Here is a 14,446-nt window from a genome sequence, read left to right on the forward strand (position 1 = left end):
GAGAGAGAAAAGGTAATGAGACCAAAAGATTAATTTGAAAGAGTTATAAATGTTCACGAAACAAAAAATGGAGAATCTTGTTAATGGAATGGTTTTGGTAATTATTATAAGAAACACAAAACAATAATTATATACATACTTACGAATTTGCAAGAGTCAACTGTGTAGAAGCAATTGAAAAACACTACTTACTGGTTGATTTGATTTCGTGGTTCTTGAAACAAAATTACGACTAATATTTTGAATAAGAAAATAGAAAATATTTGATGGGTTTATAAAGCCTTCAGTTTAGATTTAAATTTAAAAATTTAAAAATTTAAAATTCAAAATTTCGATATTTGAAAATTCTGAAATATGAAAATTTCGAAATTTTAAAATTTAAAGATTTTTTGGGTTTAAAAAATTTTAAATTTTTGAAAATTTAAGAATTTTTAAAATTTAAATTTTAAATTTTTTGAAATGTTTTACTTTAGGGTTTGAAATTTTTTGAAATTTAAAAATTTCGCAAATTTAAAATTTAAAAATTTTGAAAATTTAAAATTTAAAATTTTGAAAAGTTTCAAATTTAAAAAGTTTGAAAAAATTTGAAACCTGAAGGATTTTACACAGTGGCAGCAGTTTCTAAATGGAATCCTTGTAATTGAAAACCAACTACCATTATGAATCCACTATGTCACAATTCTACACCGGTGGCCCATCAAACAACTCTCTCCTTGCCCATGTCTGCGGTGAGTCAATCAAAATCGCCGACTTCGTTACTACCGCCATGGCACTCAACCTGACAATTGCAGCGGTACGTTCTTTCCCTTTCAATGTTTTATGTATTAGCACAATAAGAATAATATTATTATCAATAAATAAAACATAAAAAATAAAAGTAAATTCATACATTGCAATTTCATCTTCTATCTTATAATTGAAAGACAACGCTTACTGGTTGGGTTCTTGGGTTCGTGGTCGTGGAACGTAAGAATGACTTCTCATATTTTGAATATGAAGACGAAAATATCGTTTGATGAGAGAAAATAATGGGAGAAAATGATGGGAGAAAAAGATATGTTTAGTTTTGATTTTTAAAAGTAATGTTATCTCTTCTGTTATATATTTCTGTTATACATTTAAAACCGTTAAAAAAATGAAATAATATATTTTTAAATTTTTAAAATAATGAAATAAAATATAAATCTAAGAATAAAATTGAAATAATATTATATGACAGTTAGAAGGGGAATCCCCTTTATATATAGGTATAGATAATATTGAAAGAAGGGATAGCATGTGTAAAATTTGTTAATAAAGCATGCAAATATATCTAAAATCATACCTATACTAATTTATTAGTGATATAAAAATCAATATGCGGGGATAGCTCAGTTGGGAAAGCGTCAGACTGAAGATCTGAAGGTCACGTGTTCGATCCACGTTCACCGCATTATATTAATTTAATTTTTTTCCGATTTGGGCCTCATCCTATGGATGATTTTATCAAGATAGCAGATTAAGCGAGGTTGTTTGGACTTTTTCTTCCTGCACCTCCATTTGTTCTTCTGACATCCCATATAAAACATGAAAACACTTTTTTATTCTTTTTCTTGTTACCTTCATATTTAGAATGTTATTCTGGATTATATAATCCGGACATGTATTTGAAAAAAAAAATTGAATTACATAATCCAAAAACTAGAAAAGACTTTCAGATTATGTAATCTGAAAACTAATCATGCATATAAAAAAAAAACTTTCAAATTATGTAATTCGGAAATTAATTATGAATATGAAAATTGACTTTTAGAGGATTACATAACCCATAATATTACATAGGAACATTTTTGAAAATACGAAAATTTTTGGAGGTGGAAGAAGAGCATATGGGGTGCAGGAAGAAGCAGTTGTTTTGTTGATCTATTTCAATAGTTATTTAGCCCAGTTTATTTAACCGACAGATTATACGAATTGGGGTCACTTATTCTCAAGTAGAGCATACAACAAATAACTTTTTAGATATTCATTATTTTGTAATTTTATTGTTTAATAATTGTAAAAGTGGTACAATTTCTTGTGTTAAGTTATTTATTAATTTATGAACATTTATTTATAGATTAAATAATAAGTAGAAAAATATGAAGTAAACCTCTGTCTTTAAATATTTTATCAAATTTAGGTTTTCAATAATTTATTATTTTTTCTATTGAGCAGATCAAGTCAAATTGAAGATGGATAAACACACTAAGTATAGGTTAAAATCACACATTTATAATATTTGAAAATATAATTGATATAATTAAAATAAGATTTAAATATATTTTTAGTCTTATATAATAAGTTTTTTTTTCATCTTGTAAAATTTTAAATCACTATTTTTAATGTTATAAAAGGTATGATTTTGGTTTCATTTCTTATAAAATACTTTCTAACTAACATTATTATACTACTAGTAAACATCATTTTGAAAGATCATTTGACTTTTTACTTAACACCATATTCATTTACACAAACCACGTAATATTGTAAATAAAAAAATTCAAATATTATAGGAACCAAAATTGGAAAACGTTCATTTTACAGATACCAACATATTTTAGCCAGAAGAAACTGATGAATTGTCGTACTCCAACTCCCAATTATGTTGGTAATAATGCGTCTCTCTCCTTACATGAGAACATGTCTCATTAAAAATTCAGCTCAGAAGATTCACTTCCATTATGTTCATATACTACAGAGATTAATTAACAAATATAATTTCAAGATACATATTTAATTACAACCCACCCCTTTTAACTTTCTTGAAAAGAGCACCTATCATAAGCTCTAAGTTTTAGAACAGCATGTCATTCAGAAATCTTTTGCTACATATCCTACATATCCTACCACGTCCCACCCTAAAAAAAACTAAAAAAATCAATTTTTCGCCTCACAGAACGAATAACAACAAAAGAGGAAAAATAGCAACCAAGTAATTGTGCAGAATGTCGTAGATTGCACTTATTTCAATGCTTCTAAAGGTTCTATCCCCTGCATTGCTTGAGTGAGTAGTGTTCACCACTTGCTTTGTCTTGTTGCTTAAATCCCTACTGCATCAACAGTATGAGAACAGAAACATTAGGTAAATCTGCTACTTATTTTTGTTTTCAAAAGGTTTAGATCCATAAAACAATGAAAAACAACGGGCAGCTAAGCAGAAAAAGTTTCTTACCTTCCAGGAAATATACAGCTGCCGCGACCTGCAAAGAAAAACGTATTATATTAATGTAGGTATAGAGAAAATATGCTTGCATTGCATGTATACTCGATATAACTGGGTTTGCAATAAACTGAGAAAATTATACACTGAATAGCAAGAAAGTGACTGTTATATGGAGAATCTCTGCAACTGCCAGGGTAGACAACCAAACAGAGGACCTCAGACAAGCCAGCATCCTGTTACAATCCTAAAACCTTATGTTTTGACTAAAGAGAATTGGAACTCTTTTTCCAATCAATTTTATCCAACTGTGTTACAATCCTAAAACCAAATGGCAGTCACTGGGAGGTTCATAGTTTCCCCTTATTCAACAAGTAACTGCAATCTCAAGTACTCCCCCTTCCCCCCTCCTTTTCAATTGATGTTCTTCAAATAAAAGTAGAGTCTAGACAAAGGGCCTTTGCATTACGTGGGTGCCACACACTAATTGCTTTTCATACAAAAAATCATTGCCTCGCCACAGTTCTAATTTTCCCTTTCCCCAATCGTAAGTTGAAATCATTATTATTCACAAAGCCTGTTCTTTATCTTAGACCATAGAGTCTACCTCAACATCATTAAACAAGCTTATCAAGTAAAACAAGAAGCATTATAACCACATGATAACAACTGAAAAGAGTCTAGAGAAATATAATCATACACATTAAAACCCCAGGAAGATTCATAAGCCTAGCAAGAATGAACTGAATAGCAACCAATACAAAAACTCTAAATCAACCAAAAAAGACGAGAGATTAATTTAAACTTACTGGGGTCAGTGGTTGTGATCATGGCTACCCCTTTGAAGTCACAAGATCCAGGAGACATCCCCTGACTCTGGTAATAGCTATCAAAAGCATAAGACGCATGATTCTTAACATTATTCGGCTGAAAACAACTCTCCCCAGGCTGGATCTCAGAACAATTCGCTCTCCCGGGTCCACACGCCCAATCCAACGCAGCCTGCAAAACCTTCAAATCGACACCATCCCCAGCAACACAATATGTCTGATTAGCATTGTCACTAGCCAGAAAAGCCCCAACCCCAGACACACGAAGCAAATAAGCCGGCGTAGCATTCCCATAAAACAAACCCCAATAAGCCTCAGACAGAGGCGGGGACCTCAAATCTTCGTTAAAAAGCTCATATATATAAACACTAGAAGTGGTTTCGGGATGCAAAGGGGTGCCACTCCGATCCAAAACATGCTTAATAAGATTCGAATTGAATGTGACAGCGTTGGAAAGTGTGGCATAGGGTTCTTTGGAGTCCCCTTTGGAAGGCCAACCGGTTTCCGTGACAAGAACGACGACATCAGAGACGTTGAGGTTCTTCATGGAGAAGTACGCAGCGTCGATCATGGCGTCGAGGAGGTTGGTGTAGTGAAGAAGAGTGTTGGGATCAACCATTTGTTTCGAAGCGGGGATGGTTTTGAAAAGCGTGTTATCGAGAGGGACGAGGTTTTTGTTCTGCATGAAGACGTAGTAGGGGTAGAGGTTGAGCATTAGGGGGGAATTGGTTTGGGAGAGGAAATGGAGGAGAGGGAGGATGAAGGTCTCCAGGGTTTGGTTGAAGAAGGCCTGAGAGGGAGGGAAAGGGTTGAGGATGATGGAGGCGGAGTGAGGGGTGGACACCACCACGTCCTTGTGAAGGTTAGAGTCCACGAGGGCGGCGTGGAGGGAGAGGAGTGCGGGGAGGAGGAGCGGCGCCGCGGAGGGGAGGGTTGTGAGGACCTCGTCGCCGACTGAGACGGCGATGATGCGGGTGGCGGGGCGGAATGCGGCGACGTTTTTGCGGATCCAGGAGGAGGCAGTGGCATTGGAGGAACCGATTGCGAGGAGCTGGTTGTTAGGGACGCTGATGGTGACGTGGATGTCGGTGCCCGACAGAGCGCGGAGGATGTCGGGGTTGGCGTCGTAGAGACGGATGTGAGTGATCTTTTGGTGTTTGAGGAAGTTCACGAGGTCTGGTGCGGGTAAGAGGTTGGAGACGTCTGTGCCGATGTTCACGCCCACGAATGGCGCGTTGGTTTGGTCGGAAGTAGCCGCATGATGTTGGGTAAACGCTAGGATTAGTAACAGTGAGACTAAAAAGATGAGATAATTTGAGTTTATCATTGGAATCTTCAATTCCAATTCACCTTGTCGTGCTTCTCAGCTTGCTTTCTTGCATTGTCTTTTGAAAGGGTTCTTTGTTTCACAGTTGGGTTGGACATTGGTGGTTTTTCTTTTTCTTTCGGAATTTGCGTGAGAGGGAAAGTAACCAAGAAACAGTGCTGTCTGTAGATTTGTGAGTTTAAGTTAGTGTGTGCTCCTCATTCTTCACTATGGCTGTTGTGTGATGCATAAGCCTTGTCGGTTCAAATTCTACGGATTTTCATCCGCGCACTTCTCTAAAATATCTTTTCATCACTCTTAACATCAGAAGTTCTTACATGCCGTATATATGTCTAATTGTCTTTTTGGTTATAGTTAAATATAACAATTGCATTAAAGAAAGGGGAGTGTTAATTCTAACACATCTTTTTTTAGTATAAAAAAAATCTACCTAAAGAGAGATATTTTTATTTTATTTATATTTATATCTCAACATGATTATAAAATAGCCAACGCGCTATAATGGAAACCGCTACAAAAAAAAATTCAAGCATTACATGATCGCTTGAAAATTTGTTGTGAAAAATTGTAGATTGTAGTGAACAAATTTTGAATACCCCATTAAAAAGAATATCTGTACAACTACTAATCCAAGTAGAGGGTGTGTAATTTTGAAGCCGGTAGAAAACAAAAATTGGGATGAGACATAAACTTGTGGAAGGAATTTGACTTTCACAGTTGTAGCATAGGGATTCGAACAAAAGGGAGAAGCAATAAATTAAGAAACTGTTGGCTTCATTGTATGAAGCATTAACAATTGTATTCTATGGTGGAAGACACTGACTTTTACTTTGTTTTAGCCAATTATGTTTGTGGCACACTAATACATGATTCTTAAATCTCAACACAGCAACAGCCTGGCTTCTGCAGACACACGTTGCTTCTTCACTGCTGCATCCAAAAGCTTCTCTTCTTCTCTAGCTTTCAACATCTCCCACGTTCTAATCAGATACAAACTTCATAAACAAATCAATATAATTCTAGTATATACTAATTATATAATAAAAAATACTTACCTAATTAAACCGCTACTTCATACCATTTTTTCCAAAGAAACCAAACTTTATGACCCAAAAGCATTTGATCATTTACTGGACCTATAAGGTGTGTGCCTTCCAAAAGGTTCTCTAAAATATACGTTTTTCTTTACTTTGTCCAAAACGAAAGAAATTTCAGTTCTTACAATATTATTCTCTAGGTAGTTTTTTCATATAATTTATCATTGGCATCTTATCAGTTGTATTGAGATGTTTCTTCATTCTATCATAAAAACAAAACAAAAAAGACAAACTAGAGTACCACAAACTTACTCATTATCATCACATTGTTGAATATCAGACTATTTTAAAGTAGAAATTTAAAAAAAAAAAACTGATTTTCTAATCATCATTTTCAGTGTTTCACAACAATTAAATATTTGAATATTTAATAATCCCTTGCTTACCTGATCCCATAAAGGGAACTTTCTTACCAACTAACTTTACCACCGTATATATATTTGGCACTTGGAAGCTTTTTATTTTTCAATGACAATCGCCATAATTAGCTAAAGAATAACTATGATTATGTTTGCTTAAGTAGCCAACTTAAGATCAATTAAAAGAAAAAGTGGAGGATATTGAGATGTCTCAACTCATGCCCACTAAAATACTCTCTTTTTAAGGGATTGAATAGTGGGTGTGGATGATGCTGAACAGCCACAGGTAGAGTGAGAAAAAGAATAAGACTTTACTAGAAAAAGAGACAGAAAAAAGGCCACACCTTAAACTGACATAAATTATGATTATATTTCAATTGGGTAAAACTTAGCTCCAATGTTATGTTTGGACATCCATAAGCTAGTTAATGAAGAAATAAAACATGCTTCAAGAAATAATCATTCAAGAAATAATCAGAAAGGGTTCAATAATGTAACAATCAGAAATGGGAATCCAAAGAAATGAAGGGGTAAAAAAGAGTCTGCAGTAAATGACAAGCACAAATAACATGGACCAGAAGTAGCAGTTTATTAGAGTGTACTATTATATATATTTGAAAGCAATAGCTTTCATAACATAATTATTTTAGTACCATGACTGACATAAATGTCAGGAGTATTCTTGGACGATTTAATAATTACATAATTCTATGTTTCAGATAATGGGCCACATTTTCCCATATTGCTTCATTTTTGTTCATGTTGTAGAGGTCTAATGGGTTGTTTAGTTTGCTTAACATCCCTTTTATGATGATACAATTCTAATGACTTAAATACATTTACAATTACATTAAAACACATTTAAATCGGAATCTAAAAAATCAACCCCAATAATTGGATCTGTCACTTTGTTCCTTTACTAGTCTTTGAATCCATACAACCCCCGGGTTTTTAGGAGTTTAACATTTGTTTATAAAAACTATATTATATAAAAATATCCTAAAGTAATATATAAAAAGATTATAAAATTAAATATATTTTGTATTGGTAAAATAAACTTGTATATATAATAATACGCACAAAGTGATGGTATGGTGCACACAAAGTGATGGTATGGTAAACAGAATGATGAGGCGGTATGAAATATTAAATCTTATACTCCATAACTTTAATTATTTTGCTTTTTTTTATTGTTTACTTTCAATTTATTTATTTATATAATTATGTGAATGTATATAATTATGTGACTGTATGTTTTGATATTTGAATATGTTAATTTTAGATTATTTTTTTTTGCAGTATCTTCATATTTATAGTAGAGATAGTTTGCATTAGACCATAACAATTAGAAGATCCAGTTTTGCAATTTGATTTTGTTTTGAACAGTTTAATAAATTAATTCATCAATATTGATTAGAGGAAACAAATTAAAAGATAATGACAAAATCATTTGGTTGCAGCGAGATACTAAAATTGAGTATTTGATATTTTTTTAATTTATTAAAATTGATTATGGTTAAAGAAGATTGAGAAATATTTAAAAAGATATTTGCAATATTTATTTTTTTGAAGAAATATTTGCCATATTTATTTGAAGAAATTTGTTTATGAAAAGATTAATTTAAATTATAAAAAAAAACATGAATGAACATAGTAATAAATTATTAATTATAGTTTCATTTTTATATTGAACTTTTTATTAAATAAACTTCAATAACTTTTTTTATCTCTCGTAAAGTTGTATATTTTATCTTTGGTTTCATTGAAAAGATCCTACATAAAAAAATTATTTCTGCCAACTATTGAGTATGAGTGCCAAATAGTCCTTATAATTAGCAATAACATATTCTTTTATCTTTTAAAAATTATACATGTCCATCTTATCATCAGTGGGTAAAAAATCCAGTCAATAGAAGATTGATAATTAAAAAGAGGAAATTTCACGGACAGTTCCTACTAGCCATACCATATAGGCAGTGAAGAAACATAGGAACCCAATGATGAAATCCAATCTGAGATATTATTACATAAGCAACATTAGCTGAACCAGTATACGTTACTATTTGGAATTCGATCATAGAAATTTGGCAAAATCTAATATAAGACTAGATTCTGATAGTGAAGTAACAGCATAATACAAACCATATATCTACTCATCTAACCCAGACATTAAATCACATCCTCATACACCTTTATAATCGTGAGAAAGGTCAACTATACTATACAGGGATACTACTAACTGAGAATCTTCGTTTTGCTACCAAAACTGCCATCATCCCCATTATAGCTGAATTGCCAAAATCTGAGGCAAAATTTATTGCCAGCATTGTACGACGGAACATTGAGCGAAATACTCAATTGCCCATCACTGTAAGGCATTCACGAATGCCATCAACGAATCAACGTCTCTCTTTTCAGAAGGGTACTTGATTGGTCGAGAAGAGTGTTTGGGGAAGAGAAGTATTGTGGGAAAGCTTCCCAACTCTAGTTCACTCTTTGCATATTCTTTCTGCTCTCCATCCGCTCTGAATTTCGCGACCTTCACTCCTGACCCTGCCAACTTCTCTGCCAAATCAACATACGATTCCTCCATGGCCTGTTTCAGTCCACAATAAACATCTCATTAGATGATGGTAATTTCGAATCAAAAGAACCATAGTGAGATGATATTAACAGAGAATTGATGTTTAGGGAATAGTGTTTAACCTGACAGAAGCGGCACCATGGTGCATAGAGCACAACAAGCCATGATTCTTTTCGGTTCTCTAATTTTGCCAAATTCTCAATTCCAGCCCTGCTCAAGCTGACCACATTCTGGGAATCGAAAATGTCAGCGACAGTGGCAGTGCTATTTGAAGGGGTGGCCCCATTTCCATCAAACTGGGCAGTATCTTCCTGTTTTAGATTACCTTTGTGAAGACCACATTCCTTGGCCTTGGCATCCTCCCACCACCACCTTCCTTCTCTTTCATGCTGCCCAGGTAAAACTGGCCTTGTGCATGGCTCACAGCCAATTGAAACATAACCTTGGGAGTGCAATGAATTTACAGGCACATCCATGGTCCTAAGGAAGTTCCATATGTCTAGCCCATTAACATTTGCGACCGGGTTCCACTTCACCAGACTGCCAATTCCACCATCCAGTCCCTCAAAAACAGGATCAACCTGGACAACGGGGACTTCAGACCGAGTACCAGGAGACTGGTCTTTTCTCTGTCCAGTGATCCATGCTCTGAGACCCTTGAGGGCTCTCCTTAAGGGTCTCACCTTCCTTACTCTGCAGCACTCTTGATGCCCATCCTCATAAAATGAGAAGAGCCCTTTAGTTCTTACCAAGGCCTGAACCTCAACAGAATCAGGGAACATGTACTCGATGTGAATTCCATAATGCTTCTCAACTGCGTCAAAAAATCTGTAAGTTTCTGGGTTCAGTCTCCCAGTGTCCAGGCTGAACACTCTGTAGGGTCGACCCGTCAAATGCGCGTACTCAATTAAAGCAACATCTTCAGCACCGCTGAAAGGCAAAACTACCCATTAAAATCCAAATCCAGATACATAGTCATACAAAGATACTTTTGCCGCAACACACGTAATAAGATTCAAGCTACAACTTTCATATATTAACAATTCGACGTGTTAATGAAAACAAGCCAAAGCAGCACACATTGTCACCAACAGAATAATTCTTAAACCTCCTCCAAGTCATTCTCCTATTAATTTTCCTACCTGATTTGCAAAGTTTTCTATGCATTCTCCAATTATCCTTAATAACATTTTTTTATATTTTCATTACATTAAATATATTTACTTATTTTATTTTATAATTCTTTGCAAATATTTGTAGAAACATGCTACTATAAGATGTTTATGCACAAGAGAAGTTAGAAATCATGTGTCTACTGCTTGTCTTCGTACGTCACTATCTACTAATAGATGTGAATGTAGCATAGTTTATGGAAACTCATACGAAATATTTGAAAATTTCCCCCCACCAATCCAAAAAAACAACACCTGAGGGTAAAATTCAAAAGAGACATTCATATATTCATGCAAATCCACATAAACAAAGTACCAGGCCACAAAAGCACCAATACATGAAATTAAGAATCTACCTAAATGCTATTGCGATGTCGTTGCCAAATTTCTCGAGAGCCTTGTCCATAATTTCAAGAGGAGAAGCATTTTCAAGGTCTTTCGCTATCTGCAGGAAATCTTCCTCTCCCTTCTCAACCTCTGCACATCACATACCAAAACAAACAAAAAAACGTTCAAATCGCCTCCAATCAAGGCCAAAAGAAAACCTCAACATAGAAAATTCCGTGAAAAGAAGGAAATGTGGTGACAACAGAACGCGGAAAATGTACCAGGAGCAACAATAGTCGCTGCAAGAGGAACAATAGAATCATTCCGCTGTGGTTGGGCGTTGAGAGGTCTCACCGAGGAGCATCGTTGAGTTAAATTAACAATAACGGAGGAAAGATTAGGCCTCTCTGGAAATCGAAACGAACCGATTTGCAGAGCTGAAAACAGAAACACGTAGGCATTAATTAACGATACCCTAGCACGTGATAAGAAGCGAGAAATTCAGATCAAGTTGGTTATTGGTTAAAACGGGAGAGCAAAGGAAAGGAATGGAGATCAACACCTTTTGCATCGGAGGAAGATCCAAGGCGCGAGAAGAAGGAAGTGGACGGTGCTGGTGAAGAGGAAGAAGTGCTAGTAACGGCGAGAGCCATTGGAGAAGGGAATCTAAGCTAGAAAATTGAAGATTAGATTCTGTTGGTTTTTTCTGAAGAACAAGAAGGAGAACCAAGGTTTCGTTATAAAGAGAAGTGTGATTGAACCTGGACGCAATTCAAGCTCTCTTCATTCCGCTTACGTGGCGTTCAGTTATTGGTTCAACTTAAAACCCGTGGCACGAGGCCTCTCTGCGGTCGCGCGGTCAAGTTAGACTCACATGTCACTTTTAAATATTCATTATCTTCCCAGATTCTTCCTCTTCTTATTTACTCTATACCTATTATTTATTATTATTTGTTTCTCTCCTTTATTTATTCTTTTTAAATGCACTACAGATTAATTGCCTACTTTTAAAAATTAAAATTACAATTATTATTATTGTTATTATGAATAATTGTTGATAATCACTGTTGAGCCTATCAATTCGTGTTGCTTATGTTGTGATTGAGTTTCAAGAATTGTTAAAATGTTGATATAATCTTCATTTTTCAGGTAATGTAATATTTAAGTTACTTACGGTAAAAACACATTTTAAAAATAATTAGCCGTAAGTATAATCGTCAGTGGGGAAATTATACTATTTTCAAATGTATATTGGTTCTTTGAGAGTGTGCGATGGTGCGTCAATGTCATGCTTTTTATTGGTTTTGTTTTGTTCGTTAATAAATAATTAAAGATCTCATAAATAAAATGCAATAAAAAGGATAGAACAAGTATATTAAATTATTAATAACTAATATTAAACATTCTCAACATTACGTTACCTTTTCTAAAAATTGTCGGCAAAAAAGTCGCCAGAACTGTAAAATCAAGCTTGAATTTAGATTTAATTTAAATGTCAAAAATAAAATTGTATTTTGATTTTTTTTTAATTTAAGTATTATTATTAAAAATATAATTAAGGAAAATAGGATTTTTTTATAATTTGTTGGTATTGTTTATAAAATATGAAAATATTATGGAAACACTTTTTAATTTTCCTACACTTTTGTGACACCTACTAAAACAATAATATTTTAGTTTATGATTCATTCATCTCAAATTAATTTGGATTTGTCTTAACAAAACAAGTCAATTTTGATTTGTTGACCCTAAATCAGTCATTTAATCCCTTTCTTAAGTAATAACTGTAACTCAAACAATTCTATTTAAGTCAACGCAATTTGTTACATTTTTATTTTTAATTACTACTCTTCAAAGTGGTATTTGTATTGATCACTGCAACCGAATCTCTTTCTCTACACGAACCAGTAAAGGTTTTGCGTGTGTGCGTCACGATCTTAAAAAACGTTTATCCGTACGAACAACCATACCTACTCTTTGTTTTCAGTGAAGATACCATCAAATTATAACATACTTGATTTTTAAAAGATAAGTAATTTACTTTTAATTATACTTATTAAAAATTATTTTATTATTACGTTTGGAACCTAGAGAACTATTGAGATAATTTTTCTATCTTCTTTTATCAGCCAGTTGTACTGTCTTTTAACTTCTTTCCTTGCAAATTCCTCGTTCTTTCATCTTAACCTCGGTTTTCACTCTTCTCGTAATCCAGATTCAGAAGGTATCTACATAAGGTACTCTGACGCTCAAGTCAGCAAAGACGTTCGGTATTCGGTTATCAAGACACTGTATATGATGACGTAACTATTATTGGGATATGTGTTATTTATATTACATTTGATGGATTTTCCTTATTAGGTCAGGTGAAGGAGTTGAACTGCATTTAAGGCTGCATTACTTAACTCTTAATCGAGGCTTAGCTTCATTATCTTGATTGAACGTAAATGGACTTGTGATGTCGATTGACTTTGCTAATGTGGACTTTTACTTTGGTTAGCCTAATGATGAGATGGGGATGTGACATCAATCGTCGACTAAAAAAATTAAGAAAATATTTAACAAATTCATAATTACATATAACAATAAAATATTAAACACTAAATTTCTGATAGTTAATTTTTAAATACTCATTAAAGAATAAAGCACTTTATAAAAAATAACATAAAAGCGTCGTAAACCTTGTAATTAAAATGTATTAAAAAAACTATATGCATATTATGTCCCCGTGTGTTGTTCCTTTTGTTTTATTCTCTTCTTTTTATTAGTATTTGAATTTGGTGCTCTATCGATTTTATTCATATTTGGTCACTATTCTCTTGGCATCAAAACTCGTCATCGTGTGGTCCTCCAGCCTCAATGTTTTTTGTTCTTTTTATGAGATTCAACTTTGTTCTGTTTATTGATCCCTCACCACTTGACCCTATTTTTATTTATAAAACCAAAGTAAATATGTGATTGTCACTGAGAATAATGGTTTGAATTGAAGCCACTGGTGAGCTACGAAAAGGATGTCATAATCAACATGGCTGCAGTGCTAAGGGAGCAATTATGAAACAACTTGGAAATGTATGGAACATGATGCAGTTGATATTATCTTTGTTAAATAAGATTAGTTAAGATTTAATCATATTTAAAACCATGTTATACAAAATTGCTCTCAGTTGTATTACTTAAATGATTTCATAATATTCGAAGCAAGGAAGAGCACGTTTAGTATGAATGATTGAATGAAGAATGAAGCAAGAGTGAGTGAGAAAAGATTCTTAAGAAATTGCAATGAATGAGAAGCATCTTTGTCAGTTTATGCATATACAGCAATAATAATATGTGAAAAGCATGAAGTATATATAAAGTAAAAAGTAGTGGAAGTGAGTGCAGAATGAAAGCCCCATTCATAACCCAACCTTTGGAGATCCGAAAGGGTTTATTGTCCCACAAATACGCTATGGGACCAACACGAGTCCTCACGCACCACAAATTTTAATCATAAACAAAAGAAAAACAAACGATAGCAATGACGATTCCATGTTGTTTTCAACTTTTCCCAAGTAATAAATAACAATTTG

General features: G+C 33.6%; 2 protein-coding genes and 1 non-coding gene across 4 annotated transcripts; 1 reads left to right on the forward strand and 2 right to left on the reverse strand.

Annotated features, from left to right (window-relative positions):
- Positions 1-1,359: 1,359 nt before the first annotated feature.
- TRNAF-GAA (transfer RNA phenylalanine (anticodon GAA)) lies at positions 1,360-1,432 on the forward strand. Its single transcript has one exon. It is a non-coding gene; the product is annotated as a tRNA-Phe (tRNA).
- Positions 1,433-2,666: 1,234 nt separating this feature from the next.
- LOC137832220 (glucan endo-1,3-beta-glucosidase 1) lies at positions 2,667-5,666 on the reverse strand. Of its 2 annotated transcripts, none has more exons than XM_068640265.2 (3): positions 3,991-5,666; positions 3,194-3,221; positions 2,667-3,068 (listed from the first exon to the last, which is right to left on the reverse strand). In XM_068640265.2, exons 1-3 carry the CDS (start codon positions 5,336-5,338, stop codon positions 2,912-2,914), a joined length of 1,533 nt encoding a protein of 510 aa, XP_068496366.1. In that variant the 5' UTR covers positions 5,339-5,666; the 3' UTR covers positions 2,667-2,911. The 2 variants fall into 2 exon arrangements, with proteins under 2 accessions (XP_068496366.1, XP_068496365.1); XM_068640264.2 differs by having other exon boundaries at positions 2,667-3,071.
- A 3,129-nt stretch (positions 5,667-8,795) lies between these two features.
- Positions 8,796-11,737, reverse strand: LOC137832221 (5'-adenylylsulfate reductase 2, chloroplastic). Its single transcript, XM_068640266.2, has 5 exons — positions 11,440-11,737; positions 11,159-11,314; positions 10,907-11,027; positions 9,501-10,308; positions 8,796-9,390 (listed from the first exon to the last, which is right to left on the reverse strand). Exons 1-5 carry the CDS (start codon positions 11,528-11,530, stop codon positions 9,160-9,162), a joined length of 1,407 nt encoding a protein of 468 aa, XP_068496367.1. The 5' UTR covers positions 11,531-11,737; the 3' UTR covers positions 8,796-9,159.
- Positions 11,738-14,446: the final 2,709 nt, after the last annotated feature.

Source organism: Phaseolus vulgaris, chromosome 6 (genome assembly GCF_051622355.1).
Source record: "Phaseolus vulgaris cultivar YP4 chromosome 6, ASM5162235v1, whole genome shotgun sequence".
NCBI lineage: Eukaryota > Viridiplantae > Streptophyta > Magnoliopsida > Fabales > Fabaceae > Phaseolus > Phaseolus vulgaris.

What these genes read in the sequence shown, in the direction of transcription:
- LOC137832220 (XM_068640264.2), bottom strand. Translation starts at nt 5,338, where the DNA reads ATGATAAACTCAAATTATCTCATCTTTTTAGTCTCACTGTTACTAATC. An exon ending in GATCACAACCACTGACCCCA is followed by an intron (nt 3,222 to 3,990) that starts GTAAGTTTAAAT and finishes TTTTCTTTGCAG; the next exon opens with GTCGCGGCAGCTGTATATTT. An exon ending in AGCTGTATATTTCCTGGAAG is followed by an intron (nt 3,072 to 3,193) that starts GTAAGAAACTTT and finishes CTGTTGATGCAG; the next exon opens with TAGGGATTTAAGCAACAAGA.
- LOC137832221 (XM_068640266.2), bottom strand. Translation starts at nt 11,530, where the DNA reads ATGGCTCTCGCCGTTACTAGCACTTCTTCCTCTTCACCAGCACCGTCC. An exon ending in ATCTTCCTCCGATGCAAAAG is followed by an intron (nt 11,315 to 11,439) that starts GTGTTGATCTCC and finishes TTCTGTTTTCAG; the next exon opens with CTCTGCAAATCGGTTCGTTT. An exon ending in AGCGACTATTGTTGCTCCTG is followed by an intron (nt 11,028 to 11,158) that starts GTACATTTTCCG and finishes TGTGATGTGCAG; the next exon opens with AGGTTGAGAAGGGAGAGGAA.